This window comes from Podarcis filfolensis (genome assembly GCF_964270895.1).
Source record: "Podarcis filfolensis genome assembly, chromosome: 5".
NCBI lineage: Eukaryota > Metazoa > Chordata > Lepidosauria > Squamata > Lacertidae > Podarcis > Podarcis filfolensis.
The window spans coordinates 80135766-80161495 of NC_139608.1; the positions used below are offsets into that span (position 1 = coordinate 80135766).

Consider the following 25730-nt stretch of genomic DNA (forward strand, 5'->3'; position numbering starts at 1 on the left):
AGGGCTCGATCCCAGGAGCTTGTGCTCCTGGGGACCACCATGCAAAATTGGGTTATGATCCCTTATGAAGTGTCTGAATGCGTAGTGAACAAACGATTTCCCAAAATATCTTGCAAATTAACAACACTTTCTGCTGCCAAATGCATTTTGAACATAGTCTTCTTCAGTGGCATGGAACATGCAGTATCTCAGTTTTGTTTACATCCCTGTTTAAAGATGCCTGAGCTATTGTGTATTCTGGATCCATTCTGAAGCAGTAAACAATCTCCACCACTGAAGAAGACTGTATGGCAAAATTGCAGCTGTATTTTAAATTGTCGGGTTGTTGTTATTGTTGTTGTTTAAAAACACCCAGTCCCTATTTTTTACATGTTGTTTTTGTTCGTGGGGCTCCAGCTCCAACCAGCCCCAGGCAGTACAGTGGTACCTCAGGTTACATACGCTTCAGGTTACATACGCTTCAGGTTACAGACTCCGCTTACCCAGAAATATTATCTTGGGTTAAGAACTTTGCTTCAGGATGAGAACAGAAATCGGGCTCCGGCGGCGCAGTGGAGGCCCCATTAGCTAAAGTGGTGCTTCAGGTTAAGAACAGTTTCAGGTTAAGAACGGACCTCCGGAACGAATTAAGTACTTAACCCGAGGTACCAATGTATAGCCATTGATGAGAGATGTTGAGAGTTGTACAGCATCTAGAGGAGCACAGGTCCCCCCACCCCCCATATTAGCCTAAGCAACCCCTCTGGGCTGATGTTCAAGTAAAATGTGGCCATTCCTATGGATGCTGCCCTGAGATCGCCTTGGAGAAAGGGTGGGGTAAAAGTACAAGAGTAATAAATCAATACAGCAGTTGATAAACCATTTTCGTGAAATGTAGTGGCCAAGAGATTGTTTCGTATGCAAGAGATCCCAGGTTCCGTCCCCAGCATTTCCAGGGAGGAGTGGGAAAGACGCCACCTAGAGACCCTTGAGATTTTATTCAGTGTAGAGCCATCGGGTTTTCATGTGTTTATTTCAGCTCATAGTGAAAACTGTCAATCATCCTGTTTCTTTGCCCCGCCCAGACCCCAGGCTATATATTCCTTATTTATATACCACCAGTATATTTATTTATATACCACCAGTCATGCATGATAGGCTGATTCAAACTCCCCTACTGGAGCCAGATTGGACAGCTCCTACTGGCGAATCAAGTTGCTGCATTCTAGAATCCTACCTGCCTATTGTTCTGGGATTCAAGCTCAAGACATAACGGATTTGCTTCTAGTCAGTGTAGACCAGAGTGGGGGACCCCCAGTCTGCAGGTCAGTTTTGTCCCATGATACTACTTCCCCCAAACCACGCCCAATTGTCAATCAGCTTGTGCAGCTCATGACATCAGCTGATGGGAAAGACAAAAGAGCACAATTCTCTTGATTTTGTGTTCACTGTGCGTGCCTGTTCACAGGAGGGAACAGGCACGTGCAGCCAAATCATCAGGATTTGACCTCCCCTCCTCCCTGCTTGTCAGCTGATCTGTGGGGGTCCTAAATACCCATTGAGGGCGTTGGCTGTGAGAAGGACTTCTCCCTTGCACAGCCAGTACTTGAAAAATGCAGCGTTCTTTCACTCCCCCCACCCCCAAACAGTCGATGGGTAGGGAAAGAAGTGCTCTGTCACATGGGTGTATTTGGGGGGGGACGGGGGCAGCTGCCCCTTAAATCAAGTAAATAAATGAGAATACTTAACTAAAAGTAGAAAATGTAGAAAGGTTTTGAGAGATTTTTCTGAGCAGCTGGGGTCAAAAGAAAGTAATTTAAAAGAGTTGCTGAGACATTTCATTCCAAATCTGCTAGATGGAGCCCGACAGAGGATGATGACAGGTGGGTGTCCGGCCCCCCACAACATAAATCCTGGAGACGCCCATGTTTTGCCAGTACTATGCTTTGGGCTTTCCAAAGCAGGAAGCGTAAGGCAGGCAATTCCCCTTGTGCTGCTGTTCCCAAGCACCTAATAGCCAGCTAGCTTTCAAAATCCCTTGTGTGGAAACCCACACAAGGGATTTGAGCTGGTGAATTGTCCCACCCACCATCAATGTTGGCCCCCAGGGTGGAATCTGGCCTCTGAAGCCCAAAAGGTTCCCCATCTCTGTTGTAGACAATGCTGGGTGTGATAAATTATTTGTCTGACGTGGTGTAAAGCCTATTTCCTATGCCTCTGATTTATGTTTCTGCGGGGAATCTTAAGTTTGTGAGTACATGTAAAATACTGGAACTATAGTAACCTGTGCTGAGCATTCAAGACAGAGTGGAATTCTTAAAGAAATCTAATCAAGCAAGTAATAATAGGCGTGACTGGTGAACCCCACTTTGTTCTCTCCTGCAGAGTGATTAAAAACTATGCATACAGAAATCCAAGGCAGCTGCTTTGTGCTTGATCCAATTGGTTGTATTCAGTGGAGCTCTTTTTCGGCACATTCCATTCATGCTCCATATAAGTAAATAACAAACTCTTACATGCCCACCTTTCGCTTCAGCAGATTTGGCCTAGAATGAGTTTCCCTGGGTGATTGGTCCCTATGTGGAGTTTAAAGGGTGGCTTGGATGGGGGTGGGGAGAAAGGAAGGCGAGGACCGCCTAAGAAACTTGGCTCAGCAGCCAGAGACTATTTCCTCCCAATTCTCCGGCTGCCAATCCAAACTGTTCTGCAGAGGGCCAGTGCATACTGAGGAGAGAGGCTGCTTATTTCTCTTCATCTGCTGGACCAGGAGAGATTCCTCCGGACGGAGCCTCTGAAACTATGCTTTGCATTTGGCCTCTGCTTTTTATTTTAATGCTGAATGGACAAGAATTGGGTAAGTCTTTCAAAACTGGCAGCTTGTAGAAGCATTATCTGCTCGAGGGAAGAGCAGCCATCGGAAGCAAATCGATAGAGATGGATAGAAATACAATGTGCTCATTCTTGGTTCAAAGCAGCCAGTGGGATATTTTAACTTCTGAAGTTCACATAAGGAAAGCCCTATATAACAAGCATGACTTCTGTGCAATTGGAGATCGTGTTTTATAGACGCAAACTATAAAATTTTACAGGGCTCAAAAATATGCAGTACTTGTCAGGCTTTGCCAAAAGTCAGAGTAATATCACCAAAATGGTGTGCAGGTTCAAGTGCGATTCACTTTTGTCAGTCAGTCATATGGCCCTCTGAACAGCATTCAGTTTTGGAGAGCTTAAGAATTAAATTGCCGCGAGAACTTCAGTGTTTCAAGAAGCTAGGAATGAAGATGCTTGTTAGGCTACCTCTAAAGTTTTTTCTTGGTTAATAGGGCTTTGTTTGCCACTCTAAGTTGTTTTATTGGACTGTGTATGGTAGCAGGGGAAGTGGCTTGCCCGATGCTGGATCTTCGACTTTTAGCATGTACAAATGTTTTAAAGATACCTTTGTGACACACACTGCCATTCTTGATTAAGGGTGCAATCTAGCGAAGGCAAGCAATATGAAGGGTGCAGCTCTATGCATACGTACTTTAGAGTCTAATTGAATTTATTTGGTCCCACTTCTGAATTAATTTGCATAGGATTTGGCTAAAATTTATTTCAGTAGAAGAAAATTTTGCCAGTGTTTAACTGTTTCACTGAAATGAACAGCGTATAAAAATCCTTGCTAGACATTGCTTTAAATCTGCAAAGATTTTTGTTTTTGCCATGGGGTAGACTTTCATGCTTCTCTTACACTGTCTCCATTGGGTACATTTACCCCTCCCCTTATACTTTCTGTTCTTTCGGTATTGCCTAGAAATGCTAAAGGGCTGTGTAGACAGGTTGTTTTTGCGGCATTTCTTCAAGTATTACGGTAATTACTTTTATCCAGGTATATAGGTGCTGCCTGCCAGCCTATATCACAGTAAACATAGGCTGCAAATCCCACTTGTAGATCCTCACTTCCCTCTTGTGAGTTTGCTTTAGTCATTATGTAGAAGCAGTGAGTAATAAGCTATAAGTCAGGACAATTCCTGCCTCTGTTCTCAATTGCCAGATCAAGCCACTGTCTCTCAACCTTGGCCTCAAATCTGTAGTATGGGAATAATAATAAAAATGTAGAACTACCTTACAGGGCTGTTATAAGAATTACTGAGGTAAACCTTTGAGCACTTGTGGAAAATGCCATGGAACTAATCCAACTTGCAGGCAGATCAGTTGATTGGCAAGCAGCACTAAATGCAGACGCAGTTGCAAAATAAGACCTTTCACTTGAAATACATTCAAGTTGGGACTTTTCTTGTTGATTTGGATTCTCCCCCCCCCTTCCTCTTTTGGATCTGCTTTAGTTGTGCTACCTTCTTGAGTTGCTTTGTGCCTTGAGGATGTGTACACGCTTAAAACACAGCCAGGCAGTTTTTCTTTCTTAGTTCGGATCAAAACTGTTTTGTGGGGAAATGTATCATAACATAGTATTTTGTAACAAATAACAGGATAGCTGCAGGATACATATGGATGGCAGCTAACACCCCTTGTACACAGCTTCCCAAACCAGAAGTGGGAGTGTGCTGTGGAATTGCAAACACTGCACACACAATTCCCCATTCAGCAAGAAATATGCACACATAGAAACCAGCTCCTGCACACACATGCGCAGGTACCTTCAAATACTAAGTATTATTGAAGGTAAAACTGTGGCGCCCACAGATAATGCGCAGGATGCAAAGAACTATGCAGCCTGTTCAACATGCCCAAGGTTTTAGAGGACTTGTGTTTTTCAGACAGCAAACTCCCATAATTACACAGCAAATTACCGTATTTATTATAATTTGTTGTTCTTCTTAAGTAGCTCAGTACTAGACATCAAGGGATAAACAAACTATGAGGCAAGAAGCCCACTAATTTAAATCGAGATCTGTATGCATGTGTCCTGTTGTTTAGAGCAAAAGGAGCAGGCAAGTATATAATGATGATGATGAGGTTGATGAAGATGATAATAATTTTATTATTTATACCCCACCCATCTGGCTGGGCCCCCCCAGCCACTCTGTATGTGTTCTGGAGGTGGTGGGCAGATGGTAAACCCTCCCCATCTTTATGGCATATTATGTCCCTTCAACCTGTTCCCACAAGCACTTTTAACCTTCATAGGGCTTAGATGCCAAGCTAGGAGGACAGTGCAGTGAGAGGGAGGGGAGGCCATGGGCAGGTACAGAGGATTTCGTGCCCAACACCTGTGCTCTCCTTTTACTCTAAAAAACAACAACGGTCATCTGCCCCCTATTATATGCATGCTTGGGATATACCTGGGTTCAGGTGAACAGGTTTGTCACCATCACCTCTAGTTTTGTGCTGAGGGGAATCTCCAAAGCATTTTGCGATGGGCTCTGCAGATTAAAAAAACCAACCAACCTCAGATCACATCAGTGCACATGCAAACTCTCAGAGGTGCCTAAAACAGCTTTTTCAGTGGTTGCTATTTCTTTCTGGCAGCTGCAAACTTCTAATGTTCAGTTACAGCTGAAGTTATTTCCTGAGGAGTACAAGAGAAAATTTCCCTCAATCTGTGGGAAGGGTGTGGGAATAGATGGCAACTACTTTTACCTTAAAGTAATAAAAATATAATATGGGCACAAGTGTGAAAGGTTTTACACAAGATGCAGAAGCTTATCATGTCTGCTACAGTTTTAATTATAGCTCTGGACAATCCTCTAGTGAAATGTATAAGTGAGTCTGGAACAGCCAAACCAACATTATTGTGGCCATAACACATTTGTTAGTCTTCAAGGCACCACAAGACTCTTTCTTGTGTTTGCTTTGTTGTGTTTGCTACCCCTCTGAGAAATATTTGCAACATTTTTTTTAAAAAACACACACCAATCCTAAGGTTTATATTCCCATCACAACCCACAAAACTGTGGTCTGCAGTGGTTTGGGCTCCCATTATTAGAATGCAAATAGCACAATCAGGATTTTATCCCTACAGTAACTTCATGGGCTTGAAGTGATTCTGATTTTATGAGATGGAGTTAGGGGCAAGCTTTCACAATGGCAAACACAAATCAAGTAAATACATATTGATGAATGATTGTTTTGTTCTGGTTGGGTTTTAGCTTTCATTGTTTGAGATCACTGTTTTTTATGGTTAATTGGGAGGTTTTATGGGTTAGCAACTGAAAGGTGTAGCCAGCTGGGGGAGAAACTTTGGATCCAAAAGGCAGAGTACAAATGAATACCCACCAACATCCCTCAGATGAAAGTAGGGACTTTTCCCACTAGACACCCCCATTGTTGTGTTTCTCACCCTTGCCGCAGAGCATTTCCTATCGGAAGAAGGGCAGGTGCCAATACAACTATGTCAACAGGACGCTCCCCTTGACCCCGCTTTTATTTTATTCTTTGGTAGATTTACACAAAGAAAAACAGACCCCAATAAGTAAATTTTGGAAAGGGACAAGCTTAGATGCAAACACGCAAAGTGTTATTATTTTTAAAATCAAGACTTTCTTCCCTCCCAGGCCAGCCCTGCCCTTTGCCTGCACCTCAGAGAGCTGACACGTCACACAGGGCTGGGCCACGGCAGCGACAGCCTCTCCTCCTCCTCGCCCACTCTCCAGCAGCCGCTACAAGCTCCCCAAGGGAGGAGGCTGGCATCATTGGCCATGGAGAGGCCATGGGATGCTCCTGGCAGCCACTGTCACTGCTCGGTATAAGCCCTGGCTCATCCTCCTCTCCAGGCTCAGATACAGTGGCCCTGGCGAGGTAAATAAGGACATTCCAGGATCCAGTCAGAAGCCAAGATGACTTTTGTAATTCCGGGACTATCCCTGGAAAATCGGGACACTTGGAGGGTATGGACTATTCCAGGGAGCTCAGATCTTACAGGCTTGTCGGAATTATAACTCCAAAGTAATATATGTAAAGTGCTTTGAACACTCTGAAGAACTCTTATCGGTGCTAAGTATCTCCATAATCACACAGACACACAACTCCGTCTACCACTGAAGAGCAATTGAAAATGCTCCTAGTCCTCTCAGAAATATTTATCTTCTTCCCAAGAGCAAGGAATGATAGCCAAAGCAAGCACAGAATTAAGCCAAGCGAGTTCTTATTTCCCTGGCGTAATATTTTGGACAGAGGGGACGTTGTCAAGTAAATGAAACCGAGTAGGACAAAAACACCCAGACAAAAATCACCTCGGCTCTATGGATCTTTTGTTTGACCTCACGATATAAGAGAGACATGCATTCAGGTCCCTATATTTTCCAAGGAGCCTGTTTCACGTTGCTTTGCTAGAGGAGGAATCTTTGTGCATTGGAGAGGATCCCAGGGAGATGGTTGACTCAGTTTACATGGGAACGAGCCAGACCCATTGGGCCTGACAGTCATACTGTGTTAACTGAGAATGCACCAGGAACAATTTGACAATTGCTGCTTTGAGGCTACATATCTAAGAAAAGAAATGGTGGGTTGTTTTTTGCATTAATCAAAATAGGCTGTGCATAAGAAGTGGTCTCTGCTGGAGAGAATGACCTCAGTATAATCAGCTCCCAGATTTCTTTTTAGAAATCAACTCTCACCCTTGGCTGCAATCCACTGTTAAGAATCTTTGTTTTGTTCTATAAGAACTTACGTTCCACCCTGCTGCTTTATGAGGCTCTAGCTCACGCTAGAGTACAGAAGATAGCAACCACAAGAAACAGCCTGAACCAAATTATTCAGACTTATGAGGAAACTTCGCCTCTTTGGCTTGTCACCATTTGCACTGGTTCTGCCCCACCCAGTGGCGTAGCGTGGGGGGTGCAGGGGGGGCGGGCCGCACCGGGCGCAACATCTGGGGTTAGGGCAAATCCATGGGTTAGGGGGCGCAAATCCACGGGTTAGGGGGCGCAAATCCACGGGTTAGGGGGCGCAAATTACTTGCCTTGCCCCGGGTGCTGACAACCCACGCTACGCCACTGGCCCCACCATGGCTGTATTTTAGCAACGGCATAACACACACACACGAATAGCAAGCAAAGCATTTCCTCTGGCAAGTTGGTGGTTGGACCACCTCATAAATTTTGGCATTAGGCTGCTGACAAAGGCATTGGAGGAGAGTTTGTGGTAGGGTTTCCAGGTGAGAAGGGGTGGTTTGGTGTCTAGTAGGGTTGCCATATGTCTGGAATATCTGTGTCTGGTCAAAAATCGCTTAAAATGTCCAGGAAAATCCAACTCATATTGACAGTGTTGTTTTTGACTATGTTTCTTAAAAACAGCTCAAAAACTTCATTTTTTTATTAATTTGCCAAAAAAGCTCAACAATTTTGGGCAAAACTATATAAAAAAAAGCTCAACATTTCCCTATCTTTGAAGGTGTGTGTGCGGCCTCATCCTGGGATAGGTGCATTTTCTGAAGGTGGAACAAATGCAGTCCAGCTCAAATTTACATTTAAAGAGCAATTAGTCCAATTCCACCCCCCACCCCACAAAGTAGTGATATCCACAAACTTTAGCAAGAAAGGCTATCTGGAATGGATGGGCAGGGAAACAGAAGCAGTCCAAGGACTCTATTTCAGATCTACTTGGATGAACCCTATACCTCCAAAGCCCTATTTCCGCCTGCTTGTTAAATGAGATTTAAGCAAGATCCAGTCCACTAAGCTTGGACACAACATGTTAAAGTTTAGACGTTTTGTCCCAGTTTGGAGTCAGGCAAAACATTCTTATCTTTGTGAAGATATGAAGCCAGAAATGAGTGTTGGGCTTGTGAACTAGGCTTTCCCTGTGTGCCAGCTTTGATGCAGAGATCCTGGTTTATTTGTGAAGGAAAGATGGACAAGGGAGGAGCTTGCATGCCTGATGGTCATTTTCAGCTTGGTAAAACACGAATGTCACATCTGAAGCAGCCTTCTGATAGCTTTTATTTTGAAAAGACCTTTTTCTACACGCCACTGGTTGTGCTCATGTGATTACTTTGCTCAAAACTCTATTTCCCCCCTCCACGCTGGCTGATGTTTCATCTTGCAGAATTGTGTTTCTCTTATCTGCTGTACCCAATGCATTAAAAAACAGGATTTAAAATTTGCTGAGGTTTCCCCAGCATAAGTGAAAACAGAAATATTTTAATCAGGAGTAAGTCACAATGAGTCCAGGAAAGCATTCAGCGAAAAAACTCGAAGCTGCCATGTTTCTTACTCAGTAGCCCAAGAAATTCCGAGCAGATGTTGATATCACATGTGGAAATAGTTATTCTGGTTGTATCGTGCTGTGTGTGGCTCTGTGTCCTACAGCTAGGAACGTTGCCTCTTTAATTATAATAACTCACATTAATTATGTGGTTTGAAAGCTAATTCCAAAATAAAAATGCTGTCTGCCTTTTTCTCTCATCTGTTTATATTGCTGAGCAAAGCAATAGTTGGCATGGTATTGTTGTTGACCCTTAGTGTTGGATTAGGACTGGAGAGACGCATGTTCCAGTCGCCACTCAGCCCAGAAACTTGCCCAATGACCATGGGCCAGTTAATCAGGTTTCAACCTAACCTACCTATGGACGCTAGGGCTGTTCTGAGAGAGGCAGTGCTTTTTTTCTTTAAAAAAATGCTTAGGGGTACTCTCATTTTGACTCAAGAAAATCACCATTTTATGGTTCAGATCGGGGAAAATAAATACAGTGGATGCTCGGGTTGCAAATGTGATCTGTGCGGGATGCACGTTCACAACCTGCAGCTGCACACCTGCGCTTGTGCGGGTTGCGATTCAGCACTTCTGCGCATGCGCAAAGCGTGATTTAGCGCTTATGCGCATGCGCGGCTGCCAAAACCCGGAAGTAACCCGTTCCGGTACTTCCGGGTTTCGGCGGATCATAACCTGAAAAAGCACAACCTGAAGTGTCTGTAACCCGAGGTATGACTGTACAGTAAATGGACAAAAGTACAAAGAATCACAAAATGTTTAGGGGTATGTGTCCCCCTGCGTCCCCCAGGGGAAAAAAGCACTAGAGAGGTGAAGAGATTTCACTGGATGTAGGAAACCAGGGTACGAATTTGAGGAGGGCAGTCATATGCCTGAGTGATAGAAGAGGTGAACGTTTTGGGCAGCCGACGTGAGATGACTGAAGACTGTTTTGCAACAAAGGATAACCAGGCAGGGAGGAAAAGGTTGTGGCAGCATGAAGTTTTTAGATGAGTTTTAAAGCTGAAAATTTTCAGTGTTGTGCAGGGACAAAGTATATGACGGATCTGTGGGATATGCTCTCTGGAAGTAAATTAATGGAAATAAATTCTTTTTGGAAATTCCATTATTTCTCATTGAGGTGATTATACATACCAGCCACTGGCCAGAGTTACCATGCCAAGTTAAAAACCTGCTGACAGCCCACATTTTCTTAAACTGGCAGCATTTGTACTTGTTTTATAGTAACATCTTGGGAGTTTCCTGTGTAAAGTGGCCTCTTTCATATTAAGTCAGGGAATACATTGTTGACATTTGCTGTCCCCCCACTGAAAAACATTTTCCAAAGCTCAGTGGTGGTTTAGCATTACACACACTTTTAACCAACTTTCCTGACTTTGAGGCAAGCGAGTTCCACATAGTTTTGGTTGCACTCATCATTCTGAAATGGGTGGAGCCTCCACTACAAAACTTTTTAAGGTTTGATGGTTGGCCCAAATATTTGAGGAGGGCCTTTTCCCTACTCTTTAATTACATGTTGTTTTTCTTTCCATAAAGATTTAAAAAGAGATATTTGTGTTGCCATTATGAGGAGACAGCTTCCCTCATATAAAGACAATGCTAAAGGCAAAATAAAGAAACCAGTGTAAAGAATTAGCACTAATACTAATTTACTGTTGGGTAAGTCATCTTGAATTCACTTGGCCAGAGTAAACATTCCTAGGGTCTAGCGCTATGTGGACTGATGCGCCTAATCTCACAGCGCTCCAGTTTCTGCCTTATGTTTAACAACAACAGAATATTATTGATGTAAACAATATAAATATTACGAACAATATTACTATTTATTGAGGATCTAGTCCACAAGCTTAACATGAGTCAACAGTGTGATGCAGCAGCAAAAAAAGCTAATGCAATTCCAGGCTGCATCAACAAAAGTACAGTGGTACCTCGGGTTAAGAACTTAATTCTTTCTGGAGGTCCATTCTTAACCTGAAACTGTTCTTAACCTGAGGTACGACTTTAGCTAATGGGGCCTCCCACTGCCGTCGTGCCGTCGGAGCACGATTTCTGTTCTCATCCTGAAGCAAAGTTCTTAACCCGAGGTACTATTTCTGGGTTAGCAGAGTCTGTAACCTGAAGCGTCTGTAACCTGAGGTACCACTGTATAGTGTCAAGAGCAAGAGAAGTAATAGTAGCATTCTATTCTGCCTTGGTCAGACCAGAAATGGAATACCGTGTCCAGTTATGGGCACCACAGTTTAAGAAGGATATTGACAAACTGGAACATGTGTAGAGGAGGGTGACTGAGATGATCAATCAACCAATAAATAATGCCACTTACTCTAACAGAGTTCAATTGCCTGTTCTGTTCTCTTGGTATTACATTGAAAAACCACACAGTTGTGATCTTTGTTATTTCCCTCGGCACACACGAGTAAACTTTAGAAAGAAGAGGTCATCTCTGTGGTGAGTCACCCCTGATGAGCTTTGACGCTATAGGAGGTCCCAGTTCTTTTGAACTGTGGAACCCTTAGGAGTTCAACTCTTCAGTGGATGTTCCCACACATGGGGGATTCTAAGTATTTTTTGCAAAACCTAAATATAGCGTGGAATAACAAAACAAAGCCTAGGCAAAGTTTTAATATTGCTTGCTTTCCTTCCTCTTGCAGTTGCTGCTGATCCTGTCACTGATCTTCCAGGGAGTTTGGAGCAGAATGACTGGTGTGATGAACACAATACAATTCATAAGCGCTTAGATACTATCCAAGAGGTAAGGCGATCTAGCAGAGCAATGTTACAGGCCACAGTTACTCTTCCAGTCTGTTCCTTGGTACCTCTCCAAAATGGCTTACTTAAAATACCAAGTTTGATTGGGGATTTCCACAAAATCTGGTTGCACAATATATGGGTCGCAGTCAAAGGGGCAAGAGATCTGTAATTGTGTCACACTGAGGTGGAGTGAGGAATACAACATCTTTCTTTTCATGAATCTTGCTTTAGACACTTACAAAAAATATCTGAACCACTGTGCTGGGAAAGTTCAGGGGCAATTAGATGTGACAGTATACCAGCAAGCAGGGCTATGGATTCATTATTACAGCTCATGCATTGTGGATACAAATAATCAGTGATCACTTTTGGGAGTACAGTTGTACCTTGGAAGTTGAACGGAATCCGTTCCAGAAGTCTGTTCAACTACCCAAACATTTGGAAACCAAAGCGCGGCTTCTGATTGGCTGCAGGAACCTCCTGCAGCCAATCAGAAGCCGCGGAAGCCCTGTCGGACATTTGGCTTCCAAAAAAAGTTTGAAAACCAGAACACTCACTTCTGGGTTTCGATCATTCGGGAGCCGAAATGTAGGAGTACCAAGGCGTTCGACAACCAAGGTACGACTGTGCATGAAACCTTTGGGCAGAAATCTGATTGTCAAATACATTCTTGCCTTGATTCTTCATCCACATGTTTTGCACACAGCACTTTTATTTTACCTCTGTTTGTATGTGTTTACAGCAACGTATAAGAACCCCTCACTGGCTGTATTTGCATGGAACATTCAGAGGTATGAGAATGAGCTCATGCGAGCCTCAGGATGCACTCCCTCTGGTGTGGCTTTGAAGAAAGCAGAAGCTGCTTCTTCCGTTTTAACTAGTTTACCATTGCATCTGAACCCCAAACTATAGTTAATCATAAAATGAGGGGTTTGCACATTCTTTGTGAAAGTTCTCCAGGTAGGCCTAGTGAAAATCTCTTACCTGAAACTCTGCAGAATGGCTGCTAGGCATGATTGATAACCCTGAATCAGATAGACCAATAGTCTGACTTGTTATAAGACTATGTTCTAGCATACAGTTTTTTGTAAACTAAATCAGTTTCATCACTGTCTGAAGTTGGCTTGGGGTTTTGTTTTGTTTTTGGTAGATTATAGTTAAGAGCAACTGCAGTTTGTGTGGGTTCAGATGAGCCACTAAGCTGCAATTAATCAAGACTCCTCTTCAGCTGGGAGGGAGATCTAGGGCAGGAAATTCCACCAGATCCTTGGAAATGGGATCTGGCAGAACGTTCCCCAGCAAACAATCAGCGTAAGCCTCAAGCCAAGCTATTATAAATGTCTGTGTTGCTGGTACTTAACGCTGTCGTGCCTTAATCAGATATATAGTACAGCAAAAATAGCAAATGCTGGGCTGTGGTGTATATACTCTGGCTGTGTCCTGAAGTCATAGCATTTCACAGCGCTGGGTTTATGGCAGTTCCTTTGAACAGGTGCCAAGATGAGGGGGTGTAAAACTCTGACAGAGTGCACTTGAGAGCATGCATAGCACGGAAGGCGCTAAATTTTGTCCTCACTCAGGGCACCGAACTACCAAAGTCCGCCCCTGCATCGGGGGAGGACATAAGAATGTAACCAGAAGTGATAAAGGTTTATAGATTATAAGTGGGTCCTCTTGTTTTATGTTAAAGGCACTGTACACAGAAAATAGGGAATTTGACTGTAGGCAGAATGATCACCTTCTGTAACTGGAGGAGGATGATGACACCATTCATGAGAATGGATAATCAGATTTTGGGACATTGTGTATATATGGTTAAGGTTACAAATATGGCGAGAACCAGACAATACCAGTCAGATGGTTTTTGTGCAAAAAGGATTGTTTTCATAGTGTATTGGAGCAACAAGGTTCAAGATTAGGTAAACCTGTTTGTATTACTTGGTACTTTAGGACTTCAATGTGTTCTATATGATTTTGGTAAAGAAATTCATTTGTTATTAGCTCACAATAACCATTTTCTTTTTTCTTTTTCTTTTTTAGTGTTTAATATATGTGTTCATGTTTTTGTTTTCTTTACAACTCTATTTGCTTTATTTTGTTCTGTTACAATAAAAATAATATAAATTTATACACTCAACAGACAAAAACACTTCTCCTATCAACCACACCAGAGGAAGGTGGTTTAACATTACAAGTACATGCAAACCAGACCAGTGCCCGGTTAATCTCATCAATTAAAAAATAAATAAATCAACCAACGCCCTTGTCCACTAGAGGGCAGCACAAGACCAGAAATGCTAACCCTGCTCTCCACAGATCTCTCCCTGCTTGTAGTGTATCAAAGTCCTTGGTGTAGGGTTGGCTTATGGTGGATGTAGCTTGCAAAGGATGAACTCCCACCTGCATCTGCATTCACTGTGGGAGTGATGAATCCAAACGGGCAAGTGGTACAATGGACTTTCAACTTACGCACGTTTAACTTGTACAGTTGCAGTGTTATGTGTGTGGCGGCCAGCCAGCTAGCTGAAATCAAACAAATTAAATGCATGCAAGGCGGAGAGCTTAAAAGCCCATCATGGGAAGAACCTTTAAGCTCTCCAATTTGCAAGAGGCTCCCAGAACCCATTCAGTAAAACAGAGAACGTTCTTGTGGTGACTACAAGTTGTTCCCCCAGATGACCAGACAAACCATGGCTTTTTTTCTTAAAAGTTTGACGTCTCTTCCAGCCTTGCTCTTGCCTTGGACCTTTGTAGATTGGACAGCTGCGATAGGGTGGTCAAACAAGCCTTATGGTTCACATGCAACATCAATTCATAGCCCAAGGCAAGATTCATAAGCCACAAAAGACAGTGCCTTTGGATTGATAGTGGCTTGTTGGCAGTAAATCACAATTAGCGATGAATCTCATTGGGTGACCTAGGGGCCGTCAGCGTCTCTCAGCCTAACATCCTACCTCACAGGGTTGTTGTGAGGTGAAAATGGGGAGGGGAGAACCTTGTACACCAGCTCATTGAAGGAAAAGTTGGGATATAAAAGAAGGAAGGAAGGAAGGCAGGCAGGCAGGGAGGAAGGAAGGAAGGAAGGAAGGAAGGAAGGAAGGAAGGAAGGAAGGAAACCATAGTTAAGTTGTCTGGCAGAGTTCTCACAAAATGCTAAGCCACAGAACCAGGCTAATTCAGGAGATGCCGATAGAAGTGGATTACCCTAAATTTCACTTTTCTTCATTAGCAGGTGGAAAAGACGGTTGATCTTCTTGACTCTGAAGTCAAGTCCCTGCTGAACACCATAAGTGAAACTGCATGGGATGTTCCCCTTGCTCCTGGAACTCCCTTGATGGATATCTTTGAAGGTATGAATCACAGAGAAATGCAGTACATCTGTTATCCAAGCCTCCACAACCGCTTGTAAATGTTGCAATTCAGCGCACAGAATGCAGTTGTACCCGGAAGATTGCTTCACTTGGGGAATAATATGGTCTGTTGCTGTACCCTTAAAACTCCAAGATGTGTAACACTACTGAAATATCTGTTTCAAGTTCATCGGCTACTATTCATTGTTGACCTTCTGTAAATGAAGTAATCCTGTACACAAAAGGGCTTTAATCTAGCAAAACCTTCACTAGTGGGTGGGTGTGTTGGGGAGAGGGTTTCCCCTCTGCAGGACCCTGTGCCGCCCTGAAATCTGCTCTGGAAAATGTGGTTACCTCTGGGGTTGTTTTTTTTTTTGGGGGGGGAGAGAGAATCAAGTGAAAACTGCACCTCCTGCTTCTGTTAGTGGAAGGCTAACACTGGGATGTGACCCTCCATTTGCTTTTTAACAAATACTGCCTTCTCTAGAAACCGATGGCTTGGTGGATTGCCACTACAATCTCCCTTCCTCTCTCTCATTCGCTAGATACCAGCTGAGCTTCAAGACGACGGACCAAAGGAACAGACTGTAATATCTATATCTCCCACCTGCATAAATAACCCATATTGCACTCTTTCATAAGCTTCCAGACCAGACAGATGTCTTCAGACTTGGGATGGGGAGTATTCCATCACAAGTTCCTCTGTGTTACGATCTAACCATACTGACGCATAATACCAAAAGAGAAGTTTTCTTCCCACCTATCCTGAAGATTTAAAGACTCCTAAAATTGTTGTAAAAGAGTCCTCACTGCAAAGACCCCCGCAGAGAAGTTAAATGTCCCGGAAGGTCCAACCGTCAAGAAAAAGGAGCAGAAATTAGAAGAGGTACTGTTGGAAGTTTTCACGGGGTACCTGGTAGTCTCCAAAACGGGGCTGGCATCTCTGCTCACAAAGAAATTTTTGCTGTTGTTAATTGATTGCTCAAATTTTAGGATGCTTAACCTGTTAACTAGCTAACCTGTAGCACTGGTGCCACAAGGGAAAATAAGCAACAGGTGCTTATGGTGCTCCTGGAGAGTAGGGGCAGGAAAGCATGTGAGCCTGGCTGCAGCACAGTCAAATATACAGCCTCGTTCACAAGCTTCATAGAGGCATCTAATGCTGATCATTGCTGGAAGCACCATGGTGGGAGTTTTGGTCTGGTCCAGCAAGACGTCCAAATCTGGCAGTACTTCCTAGCTGCAACACCTTGTGAAAGCGCATTGAGTGCCTAACTTCTGGACTTGTGGCACACTTGCCAAAAACTGGTTCCAAACTTCTTGAAATATCCAGGTTTGTCCAGTGTTGGAAATAGGATGCAGAGCTCAGTGGCCCAGGAATGAGTTTGTTTGTAACACTCTGTCCTTGTGTCTTTGCCCAAGCCTTTCTTATGAAGAGGCAGATCACCAAGGAGCCACAGTGAGCAGCCTAAGTGGAATGATTTCATGTTTTATGTAGAAGCTAGAACCCCTCTGCATATGCCTCTGAAACATTTGCTCAAGAAACTGCCTGATGGTGCTTAAGCTCACTAGTCTGATGTGCCTGAGACACCCCCCATTCCCCGAGGGGAGCCATCCATGGTTGAAGCTGAATATCCCAAAGAAATGATGCTGTCAACATGGCAGAAATAAGAACACTGGTGCAGGAGGCTTGGGTACTAATTTGGTTTATTTGTACAAATCATCTTTTAAAAAATTATATATTTGATTTTAAGGTAGAATTCTACAAAAACACGCAAAGAGAAAAAGCTTTGGCATACACTCAGATTGAAGGCATTTCGAGCCCCCCAAAAGACAACTTTGGCTGGATCATGCTAGCGGCAAGTCCGTCTAAGAATCAGGGACTGAATGGGAAAAGTGAAACATGTGCTGAACGCTTAAATCAATGGGGGTTTCCTTTGTGCCTACTTTTGTAAAAGAGGAGCATTTTATGTGGAATCTCCATTGGTTTCTGTGTTCCTGTTTATATTCCAATAAAAAGTTTGGAGCTTGTAAAGCAGCCTTTTCTAACAATGAAGCCTTGTTCACATGTTGCTTTCAAGAGAAAAAGCTGATCCTCTGCTTACTGAAAAATGAATGAGCGGAAATTTGTTTGATTGTAGGCTGTCCCTGAGAGCTAAACTACTGTAGATATGATGCTGAAGACATCAACAGAAAGCCAATAGATTTTTAAGTTTTAAAAATGGCTGTGTGTGTTTGAAGTGTTGGGATTCTGCATGTGCAGAGAGATTAAGCCCTTCCTCTCCTTATCCCAACTCTGAACAACAACAAAAAAAACCTGTTCCATTTCATGCTGCTATTACATCTTGGAGAGGAAAGCTCTCATTGGCAAGTATAAGCCTTAGCAGACTTAGGTTTTTGTGGGTGTGCTTTGTAACATGCCATTGACATAATAGTGCATTAAGACACTATCCCGCTGTCTTAGTTGTTCTGTGATGCTTCAATAGCACTCTTGCACTCTTAGCACGTGAAAATGGGACAAAAATAAACGTTTCTAGTAGAAAACATAGCTGTACCACATTTTGCAGGTCCACTCTTAGAAGTGGGGTCTTGCATAACCACCATGTTATCAGCAGGAGCATAAATCTGCAAGAATGCACAAGAAACAGGACATTCGGAGGGACCCTAATTACAAACACCCTGGCAGACTTCCTAACATCTTGGTCCTGAATTCTGCCAATGCACCACATCCCTTTTCCTTCAATTGAGGGACAATATCACAGACTTCAGGGAGATCCAGCATTCAAAACAACATAAGGCAGCATAAAGATTCTAGCCAGACTTTTACATTTCTCCTTGAACAGCAGTGAGTGAACAGGGTCTGAAAGTCTACCTAATCACTCTTCAGAACAGGTTTTTTTTTTTTAATTTAAGCAACAAGCATGTAAATATCAAATGCACCATGCACCACACATACACAAAATGTTTTGTACTTTTTTTTGGTAAGACACAAAGCTGTATAGAATCATTTGGCACGCACAAATAAAGGCGTTTCCAAACAAAAGCTATTCATGCAACACAAGCCACTTCCATACAGTGGAGTGTGCCCCCCACCCCCCATAAGAAAGCAAAAACCTGTTTGTGAACTACAGCTATCTGGTGCAGCGGCCTCTCTCTATAGCAGGATTTATTTCTGTACTCATGATATATTATTCAAAGAAAGGAACAACGTGGCACTTTAGAGAAAGAATCTTCTGGATATTTGGAGTTTTGACAGCATGTGTGAAATGATAGCATAAAACCAGCTGATTTCTTTAAAAAAAACAAAAACAAAATTCCAGGGGACTCAACTTAGTCGTTTCCACCACACAATTTCAGCAGGATTTTCCTGTAGTCTCCAGAAGTGTCACCCTGGTAAGAAACACCAAAAGGGGATAAAAGTGATCTTGTGCCAAAGGTTAAAGAGAGCAATCATCTTTGTGCCAGAAGCCAACAGGTGAACCTCCCAGTTACACAAGGCATACACCCTGCTCATCTGAACCTATAAACAAGACTTTTATACCTGGGGAGACAGCGGCCACCTGATTTTTTCTCTCCCTCCCCCCGCCCCCCAACACTCCAATAGCAACATCTTATTTAATATGATGGGTTTTTTTTGTTTTGCTTTCTGTTAAAACAACAGTGGTGTGGAGCACATTCGGCCCCCTGGTATACTGTGGAACTACAGCCTATGAAACAGGCCAGATCAGTGTTTCCCAAACTTGGGTCTCCCGTTGTTATTGAACTACAGTTCCCATCAACCCTGACCACTGGTCTGGCTAGCTAAGGATGATGGGAGTTGTAGTCCAAAATCAGCTGGGGACCCATGTTTGGGAAACACTGGGCCAGATGATGGCTAGAGTTCAGGTGGAGAAAGCCCCACTGTGAAGATGGATGAACATGGCACCGGCTCCCAAAAATGTACTGGGCCAAGTTTAAGGTTTCAGTGTGGACATTGGCATTTTGAGTTGGCACGCATGGAAAGCGAGAAGCCCCTCACAATCTTACCGTAATGTCTGTGTAGAGAGATTTGCCATACATCCTCTTGTATTCCTGCCTTATGTCTAGCAGGTCAACCTCACTGCGTGACACCATGATGCGAATGAGAGTCCGGTCTTTGGTTCCAGCTCCCTGTGAAGAACGTGGCGGAAAGGGCCAGAATGTGAATTGTTACCAGACTGCGATGCTCCCTCTGAACATGTAGCATTGACTGTTACTCAAAATGGCCGCTCGAGGCTTTATGGCAGGCCTTCCCTAATGTGGTGTCCTCAATATGTTTTGGACTATACAACTCCTGTCATCCTTTTCCATTGGTCACAACGGCTGAGGCTGATATGAGTGGTAGTCCAAAATATATGGAGAACAGAGTTGGAGACAGCTGCTTAATTGATAACAAATTCAAAGTCCAAAACCTTACACATGCCCATTTGTTAACAAAAGGGTGGCATATCCTTTTTAGCCTGAAAATATGTTGGGGAAGGGGAGGGACACTAGGAGGGAGACTAGGAGAGGGGAGAAAAGGGGGCACCAAACCCTTTGCCTCCCTGCTGTCACCCCATTTCAGTTCACAAACACTCCAACCCCAACACCTCTGTCATTTAAAATCAGGGCTGTGGAATCCAGGGGGAGGGGAGGAATTGGAATGAAGAAAATGGCAATGGGTTATGTGCACACACCCGCAGCCGTTTCTTGCTCGATCATTGCCTCCAGAGGTTTTTCAAGCTACAGTTACACAGGTTTGTGTGAAACATGTCTACCAGCCCTAAAATCTGATATCCTGGGTTCAGATGTACATCCCAACAGAGTCAGCTTCTAACAGCTCATTTGAATATCTGACCACGCGGACGTGCAGAGGCCCACATGATTTCAACTCACCTTCATGGCCTTGTGCAGTCTCTCTGCAAAGAAAGCAGGTGTATTTCTTACACACTTAACTGCAAAAGAAATTGAGATCACCAGTTACTGACTGTTAACCATTTGCTAACCTTTTTTTTAAAAAAAACATCAATGCCATACTGTTTTTGCTGAAATCTGCTTTCTCAGGTTAACCTGGGAGTTGAGATGACTCAGTGAATGTCATTGGGAGGAACAAAGGGGACAATCACACAAAATCAGATTTTTTTTAAAAAAAGCACACAGTCATGCAATCCAAACAGCTATCAAACAACATCTACCTTTTTACTTGAGCATTTTATGGGAGTGGAAAGAACCAATGGTGATGTTCATTTGTAACCTAATACAAGGTATGTTCCTTTTTGATATCAATGTTAAGATTTCTCATGTAGATGAACAAGGCACACATTACACTTCAAGACCGGAAAATGGGAGGCAGTGAAGTTAGTCACACACTATGGGAGTATTGCATACAGTTACCAAGCTTACAATCCTGAAAGCTATAACGGAGCCAAAAAAAAGGGTACATATTTCCAGTTAGATCTGGTGCAAAGAGTAAAAGCCATTTTATACGACAAATAAAACAGTGAGTGTTTATGGAACACATTTTAAATATTCAAGCAGCTTCATATATATTGCCTTGTAAATCCTTACGACCGTGCTGCAGGTTTGGTCAGTATACTAGTTTGCCTAAGGTCACCCAATGAATTTGTGGCCAATATGACACTTTAACTAGCACTCCGGGATTCACTGGTTGATAGTTGGCCACTAAGGCAGGTTAAGTGATCCTAGAAGTTATTTAACATTTTTGAAAAGGAACTTGGTGATGGCAAAAGCTTTTGGCACAACACTCGCCCCTATCCAAGAAACACACTCAGAATGTAAACACGGTGTTGTTGGACGTGACTTGTCTTCAAAACAAGAGGAATGAAAGATGAGAGGATACAGACAAAGGTTGCTGTGCCTGGCATGGAAGGTGAAGTAGCAAGTTCAAAGGGCATCCTCAGTGGAATCCTAGCCATTTCCCCAATCACATGAACTGTGATTTGTTAAATGGGAACCAGGTTTAACGAGACAAACCAAAGGAATGGTAAATGAAATTTATAACCAAGTTCTCTGGGGGAAGTAAAAGTAGCTGGCGCCTGCCCTGTGGAACGACCTCCCTTCAGATGTGAAGGAAATAAGCAGCTATCCTATCTTTAAAAGACATCTAAAGGCAGCTCTGTTTAGGGAAGCTTTTAATATTTAATGCTGTATTGTTTTTAACACTCCATTGGGAGCCGCCCAGAGTGGCTGGGGAAACTCAGCCAGATGGGCAGGGTATAAATATTGTTGTTGTTGTTGTTGTTGTTGTTGTTGTTGTTGTTGTTGTTGTTGTTGTTGTCGTTAGCTCCAAACTGAAACTCGCAGCCAAAGCCAAATATTCTCAAGAGAACTATTGTGTAGAAAGTGGCATGAAATATATGATAAAATATTCTGAACGGCAAAGTTTTTCACCTACACGTTGAACCAAGCTTTATGACTTGCTTTCTAAACATATACATGACTCAGATACGATATCTCTTAGTTTTGCCCCTCTTTTGTGCTTTGAAATACATCTTAAGTAACATACATGTCACATTTTACCCTGCCAAAACACACAAATACTTTAAAAGCTACTCTGAGAATTTACGGGAGAAGAGGTTGGTGATATTGCAGGTACTAGCCAATAGGTGCCATGCATAGCCTGCTATCCCCCAACTTCAGGATCTTTTTCAAAAATTATGTATTTTAAAGAGTGCAGTCCAGGCCAGAAAACTGTGTGTGTTTAGGGCAGCAAAGGAACATTCAAACCACAATTTGAAAAGTTAGATTCATAGTGGTGCAATGGGTCAAGTGCATCTGGCTGTTAACCAGAAAGCTGGTGGTTTGAGCCCACCAAGGGATGCCTGTGATCTGGATTCCTGTATTGCAGGGGGTTGGACTAGATGACCCTCGGGGTCCCTTCCCACTCTATGATTCTATGATCTTCACTCTTAAAGAGACCTCACCCACCTACTGCCAACATCCCAGATTCGAGGTCTCCCGACATCTCTCTGATTATGCTCTTCTCAATGTCACGGTTACACATTCGCTGATATTCACTGAAAACTGTCGAGAGAGAGAAAAGGGATCATCAGTCATTTAAGCCAAGTGAGTGGGAAGAGTTAAGTCTGACAACCAGCTCTTGAAGGATGTTGCTAAGTTTTGAGTCAGTTGTGCTGCCCCATCACAGGCCTTCAGTTGTTTTGTCTGGTATGGCCCTAACTCTGATCACTTATCTAAGTTGACATCTGGCGGCTGGATGACAGACACCCCCTCCCCAATTATTAACTGTGGACCCTAACAGGAGGACAAACGCCCTTTGTTAGGTAGAAGGAGGAATTTCAGGCGGTGCAGCTTGTCTCACCTGACAAATTTCTACATAACTATTTAAAAGGGTCGAAGAACCCAGCCCTTCTTTGCATCTGATCAGAGTTGGCTGATCTTAGGCACCATCAAAAATGAAAATATTAGTTACCACTTGTCAAGAAAAAGCATGTGTAGTCTCTTGCACTGTTGCAGCCTAATTTTACAATCACCAAACATCCTCTCGATGCAAAGTATAGACAGAAATTACCTGCTATTAGGTGAGCTTTACTTCTGGCACAGAGAATTGCATTGAATTTGGATTCATCAGTCCCAAGTCGATTTTCTCCTGCTGCATACAGCGCCTTAAAAGAAAAAAAAAAAAAAATCACAGGTCATTACTTGAGCTCAGCTGCTTTCCAAATTTCACTCTGCTTTCAAAGGTTTCTTCTCCCTTACTACTCATTCTTTAATTATCTTGATATTTCTGGACTGGTCCTATTTCTCTCCCACACCTTTGTTCACTTAGCTAACCTTCGCTAACCTCCCTAACCATCAAGGATGCAACTATAATGCAAGCAACCTGGGACTGCAGCCAAAGTACTACAGGCTCATGTTGAATTTTGCTTTCTTCCCCTTGCACACAACACAATTTCACCTTGCATCCCGACTGATGCTGTTAAGCTGCACGTTTCACTGCCCCCACTTCATACTACTGACTGAAAGTTACTGTCGCGAAAATCCTTGCAAAATGATATTGGGACAAAGGGATGCCACTGAAAATGGCAGTGGCGTATTCCTTATAACTAGGGCCGAGCCAAAATGTGACAGAGAGAACGTTTTCGGTGTGAAATGGGGGTGAATGAAAAATTCCACAAGTACATTCCAACTCTCCTCCCTCCATGCTTTCGCTCAGAAAAACTTGACAGGTTTGTACGTCACAAGTCTATGCAACCCTGAGAAAGGTGTGTGGTTCCTCCTTCCATACAATTTGAAATAAACAAAAAAATTCACCACATGATGAACCAAAAGGAGAAAGTTGCACATTTCAGGGAAATTATTACTGCAGCACCAATTCATTTAGTAAATAGTTCCAAAAATGGAATAGGTGCAGGTAAATTTGAGAAGGGTTTTTTAAAAATATATTCGATTGCAATCTTCTTATTGCTGTTATCTTGGGATCATTTATCTGTAGTAACTTGAAAAAGGGAAACCGTGCAAACTGCTCAATGTAGAGCTGAGGGAAAGCCATACCAATACCCCCCTTTTTTCAGAAACAGGGGCTGTGGGGGCAGGAGGAATATTTTTTTAAAGCAAACTGTTCTCAGGGTAACTTCCACACTAGAAATTAGGCCAGAGGAGAAACATGCCAGGTTGTGGGGGAGTACACACGGTCTCAAGTTTTAGATTTCATTAAAGTAGGAGATGTTTAAAGGAAACCACTCCGGGAAAGAGTCTGCTCAATGCAGCAGCCATCTGGCTGGGCCTTTAAAAAGAAATCAGTGTGGAACATAAACTAGACAATACTCCTCATACTAACCTGAGCATCGCTTTGGACAGCCGCCATGTTGACATTGGTACTTTCATCTCTGTTTCCCTGAAATAATTACCAAGTCAAAAGATGAAACACTGCTTTTGAAACACTGTAACTGATGTTAGCCTAATGAGGTTGTTAGTCCAGCAAAAAGCAAGCCGAACAGTTTAAAGTATGCTTTGTTCTATTTGCTTGTTAAACATGCGTATTTGTTTCATGATGCTTCCAATTTAATGTTGCAACACATTAAGGTTAAATGGGACAGACAAATTCTCACCAGTCTGTATATTTTCAAACATGATCACTATTAACTTGATATCCAAGATCTGATAATTTAAGATTCTTTGGTAAAATATAGATGGACAACAGTTATCAGAGATATATATACCGTATTTTTTGCCCTATAGGACGCACTTTTTCCCCTCCAAAAATGAAGGGGAAATATGTGTGCGTCCTATGGGGCGAATGCAGGCTTTCGCTGAAGCCTGGAGAGCGAGAGGCGTCGGTGCGCACTGACCCCTCTCACTCTCCAGGCTTCAGGAAGCTATCCGCAAGCCTTGGGAGCAGCAGCCTGCAGCCCGAAGCACAGGGCGCCCTCCGGAGGAAAGTTTTAATGTTTTAATTGAGGAGGGAGAATTGTTTGGTTAGGGGGAAGAAACCTGCAATATACAATTCCATTAACTCCAATGCTTTTCGTCTTGAATTATATCACATCATAGGGAACCGACATCCAGTACCACAGCCAGGATGTTCTGTGCCCTCCATTAGAGGCAAGAGGGCATAACCTCTTCGCACTGGCTTAAAAACATAAAGGTGATCTCCAGTCTTAGTCATACTCATGAGTAGAACCACTGAAAGGAATGGACTCAAAATATGCCTGACAACAGATATCACCCCCAATACTTCTGTGAATTTTACTTCAATGGATGAATGTAAATCTTAGGAAAACTTGGGTTACGTATAAATTATAGCAACACCAACACAGGACAACCAGGTGCAAGGATCTTGCGCATACCTGAGACAGTGAGATTAAAAGCCTCTGGAAGTGTCCAGATGTGTCGTTTCTGATGGCTTCTTCCAAAGTTTTCTTATGCTCTGTGAGAAATACAAAGGAAACTCGTTTTGTAAATGGTCCGTGTTTATTTCATTATAAGGATCACTGGGGTGGGAAGAAAGAGAAGGGAGGAGGAGGAAGAGATAATTCTTATCTATTTTTTTATAACACACCGCAAGGACATCTGCTTGGGGGAGAAGATTCACATTCCACTCTTTTATACTCCAGCCAAAATATCAAGGGGGGAAAAAGATGAAAAGGGAAATTTTACACTAAAAGTAGTTCGTGTAAATAGCCCCATTTCGGTTTGACCTACTAGCCAAAGGGAATATTTAAGGCGGCCCACTAGTTTCTCCTCGCAAGATACCTTCCATCACTCCAGCTGGGCTTCCAAAGATACTAACAAATCCTACTTTGAGAAACCATCATCCGTTTCTTCCTTTGAATTTGCCATGGGCAGAAAAGGGGTGATTGGTGCTTTTTCCGTCTCTCACACTGGGACTTTGCAAGATAATTCAGCAGTGCTTTGATGATGTCTCTGCCCCCTTCAAAATGTGGGGGGGGGGGGACACGATATGTGGGAACGGGAGTAAGCACACCAGGGGCAAGCAGATTTATGGAGCACTGTTAGTGG

The 25730-nt window shown here is 43.0% G+C and overlaps 2 protein-coding genes across 5 annotated transcripts in view; one reads left to right on the forward strand and one right to left on the reverse strand.

Moving 5' to 3' along the window:
• The first annotated feature begins 2640 nt into the window (after positions 1–2640).
• On the forward strand, positions 2641–17265 carry PLAC9 (placenta associated 9). 2 transcript variants are annotated; one of them, XM_083614909.1, is made up of 4 exons: positions 2641–2833; positions 11781–11881; positions 15113–15230; positions 15776–17265. In XM_083614909.1, exons 1-4 carry the CDS (start codon positions 2779–2781, stop codon positions 15784–15786), a joined length of 285 nt encoding a protein of 94 aa, XP_083471035.1. In that variant the 5' UTR covers positions 2641–2778; the 3' UTR covers positions 15787–17265. The 2 variants fall into 2 exon arrangements, with proteins under 2 accessions (XP_083471035.1, XP_083471034.1); XM_083614908.1 differs by having other exon boundaries at positions 2652–2833; positions 15110–15230.
• The window catches only part of ANXA11 (annexin A11), a 34628-nt gene continuing 25818 nt past the window's right edge, over positions 16921–25730 (reverse strand). For 2 of the 3 annotated variants that reach the window (XM_083614805.1, XM_083614804.1), the window contains 7 exons: positions 25058–25137; positions 24049–24105; positions 22780–22873; positions 22176–22271; positions 20124–20182; positions 19257–19379; positions 16921–18620 (listed from right to left, as the gene is read on the reverse strand). In XM_083614805.1, coding sequence (XP_083470931.1) covers positions 18561–18620; positions 19257–19379; positions 20124–20182; positions 22176–22271; positions 22780–22873; positions 24049–24105; positions 25058–25137 — 569 coding nt within the window. In that variant the 3' untranslated portion in view covers positions 16921–18560. Of the gene's footprint in view, positions 18621–19256; positions 19380–20123; positions 21277–21532; positions 22272–22779; positions 22874–24048; positions 24106–25057; positions 25138–25730 lie in introns of all 3 variants that reach the window. The other variant, XR_014548305.1, reaches the window with a different exon arrangement.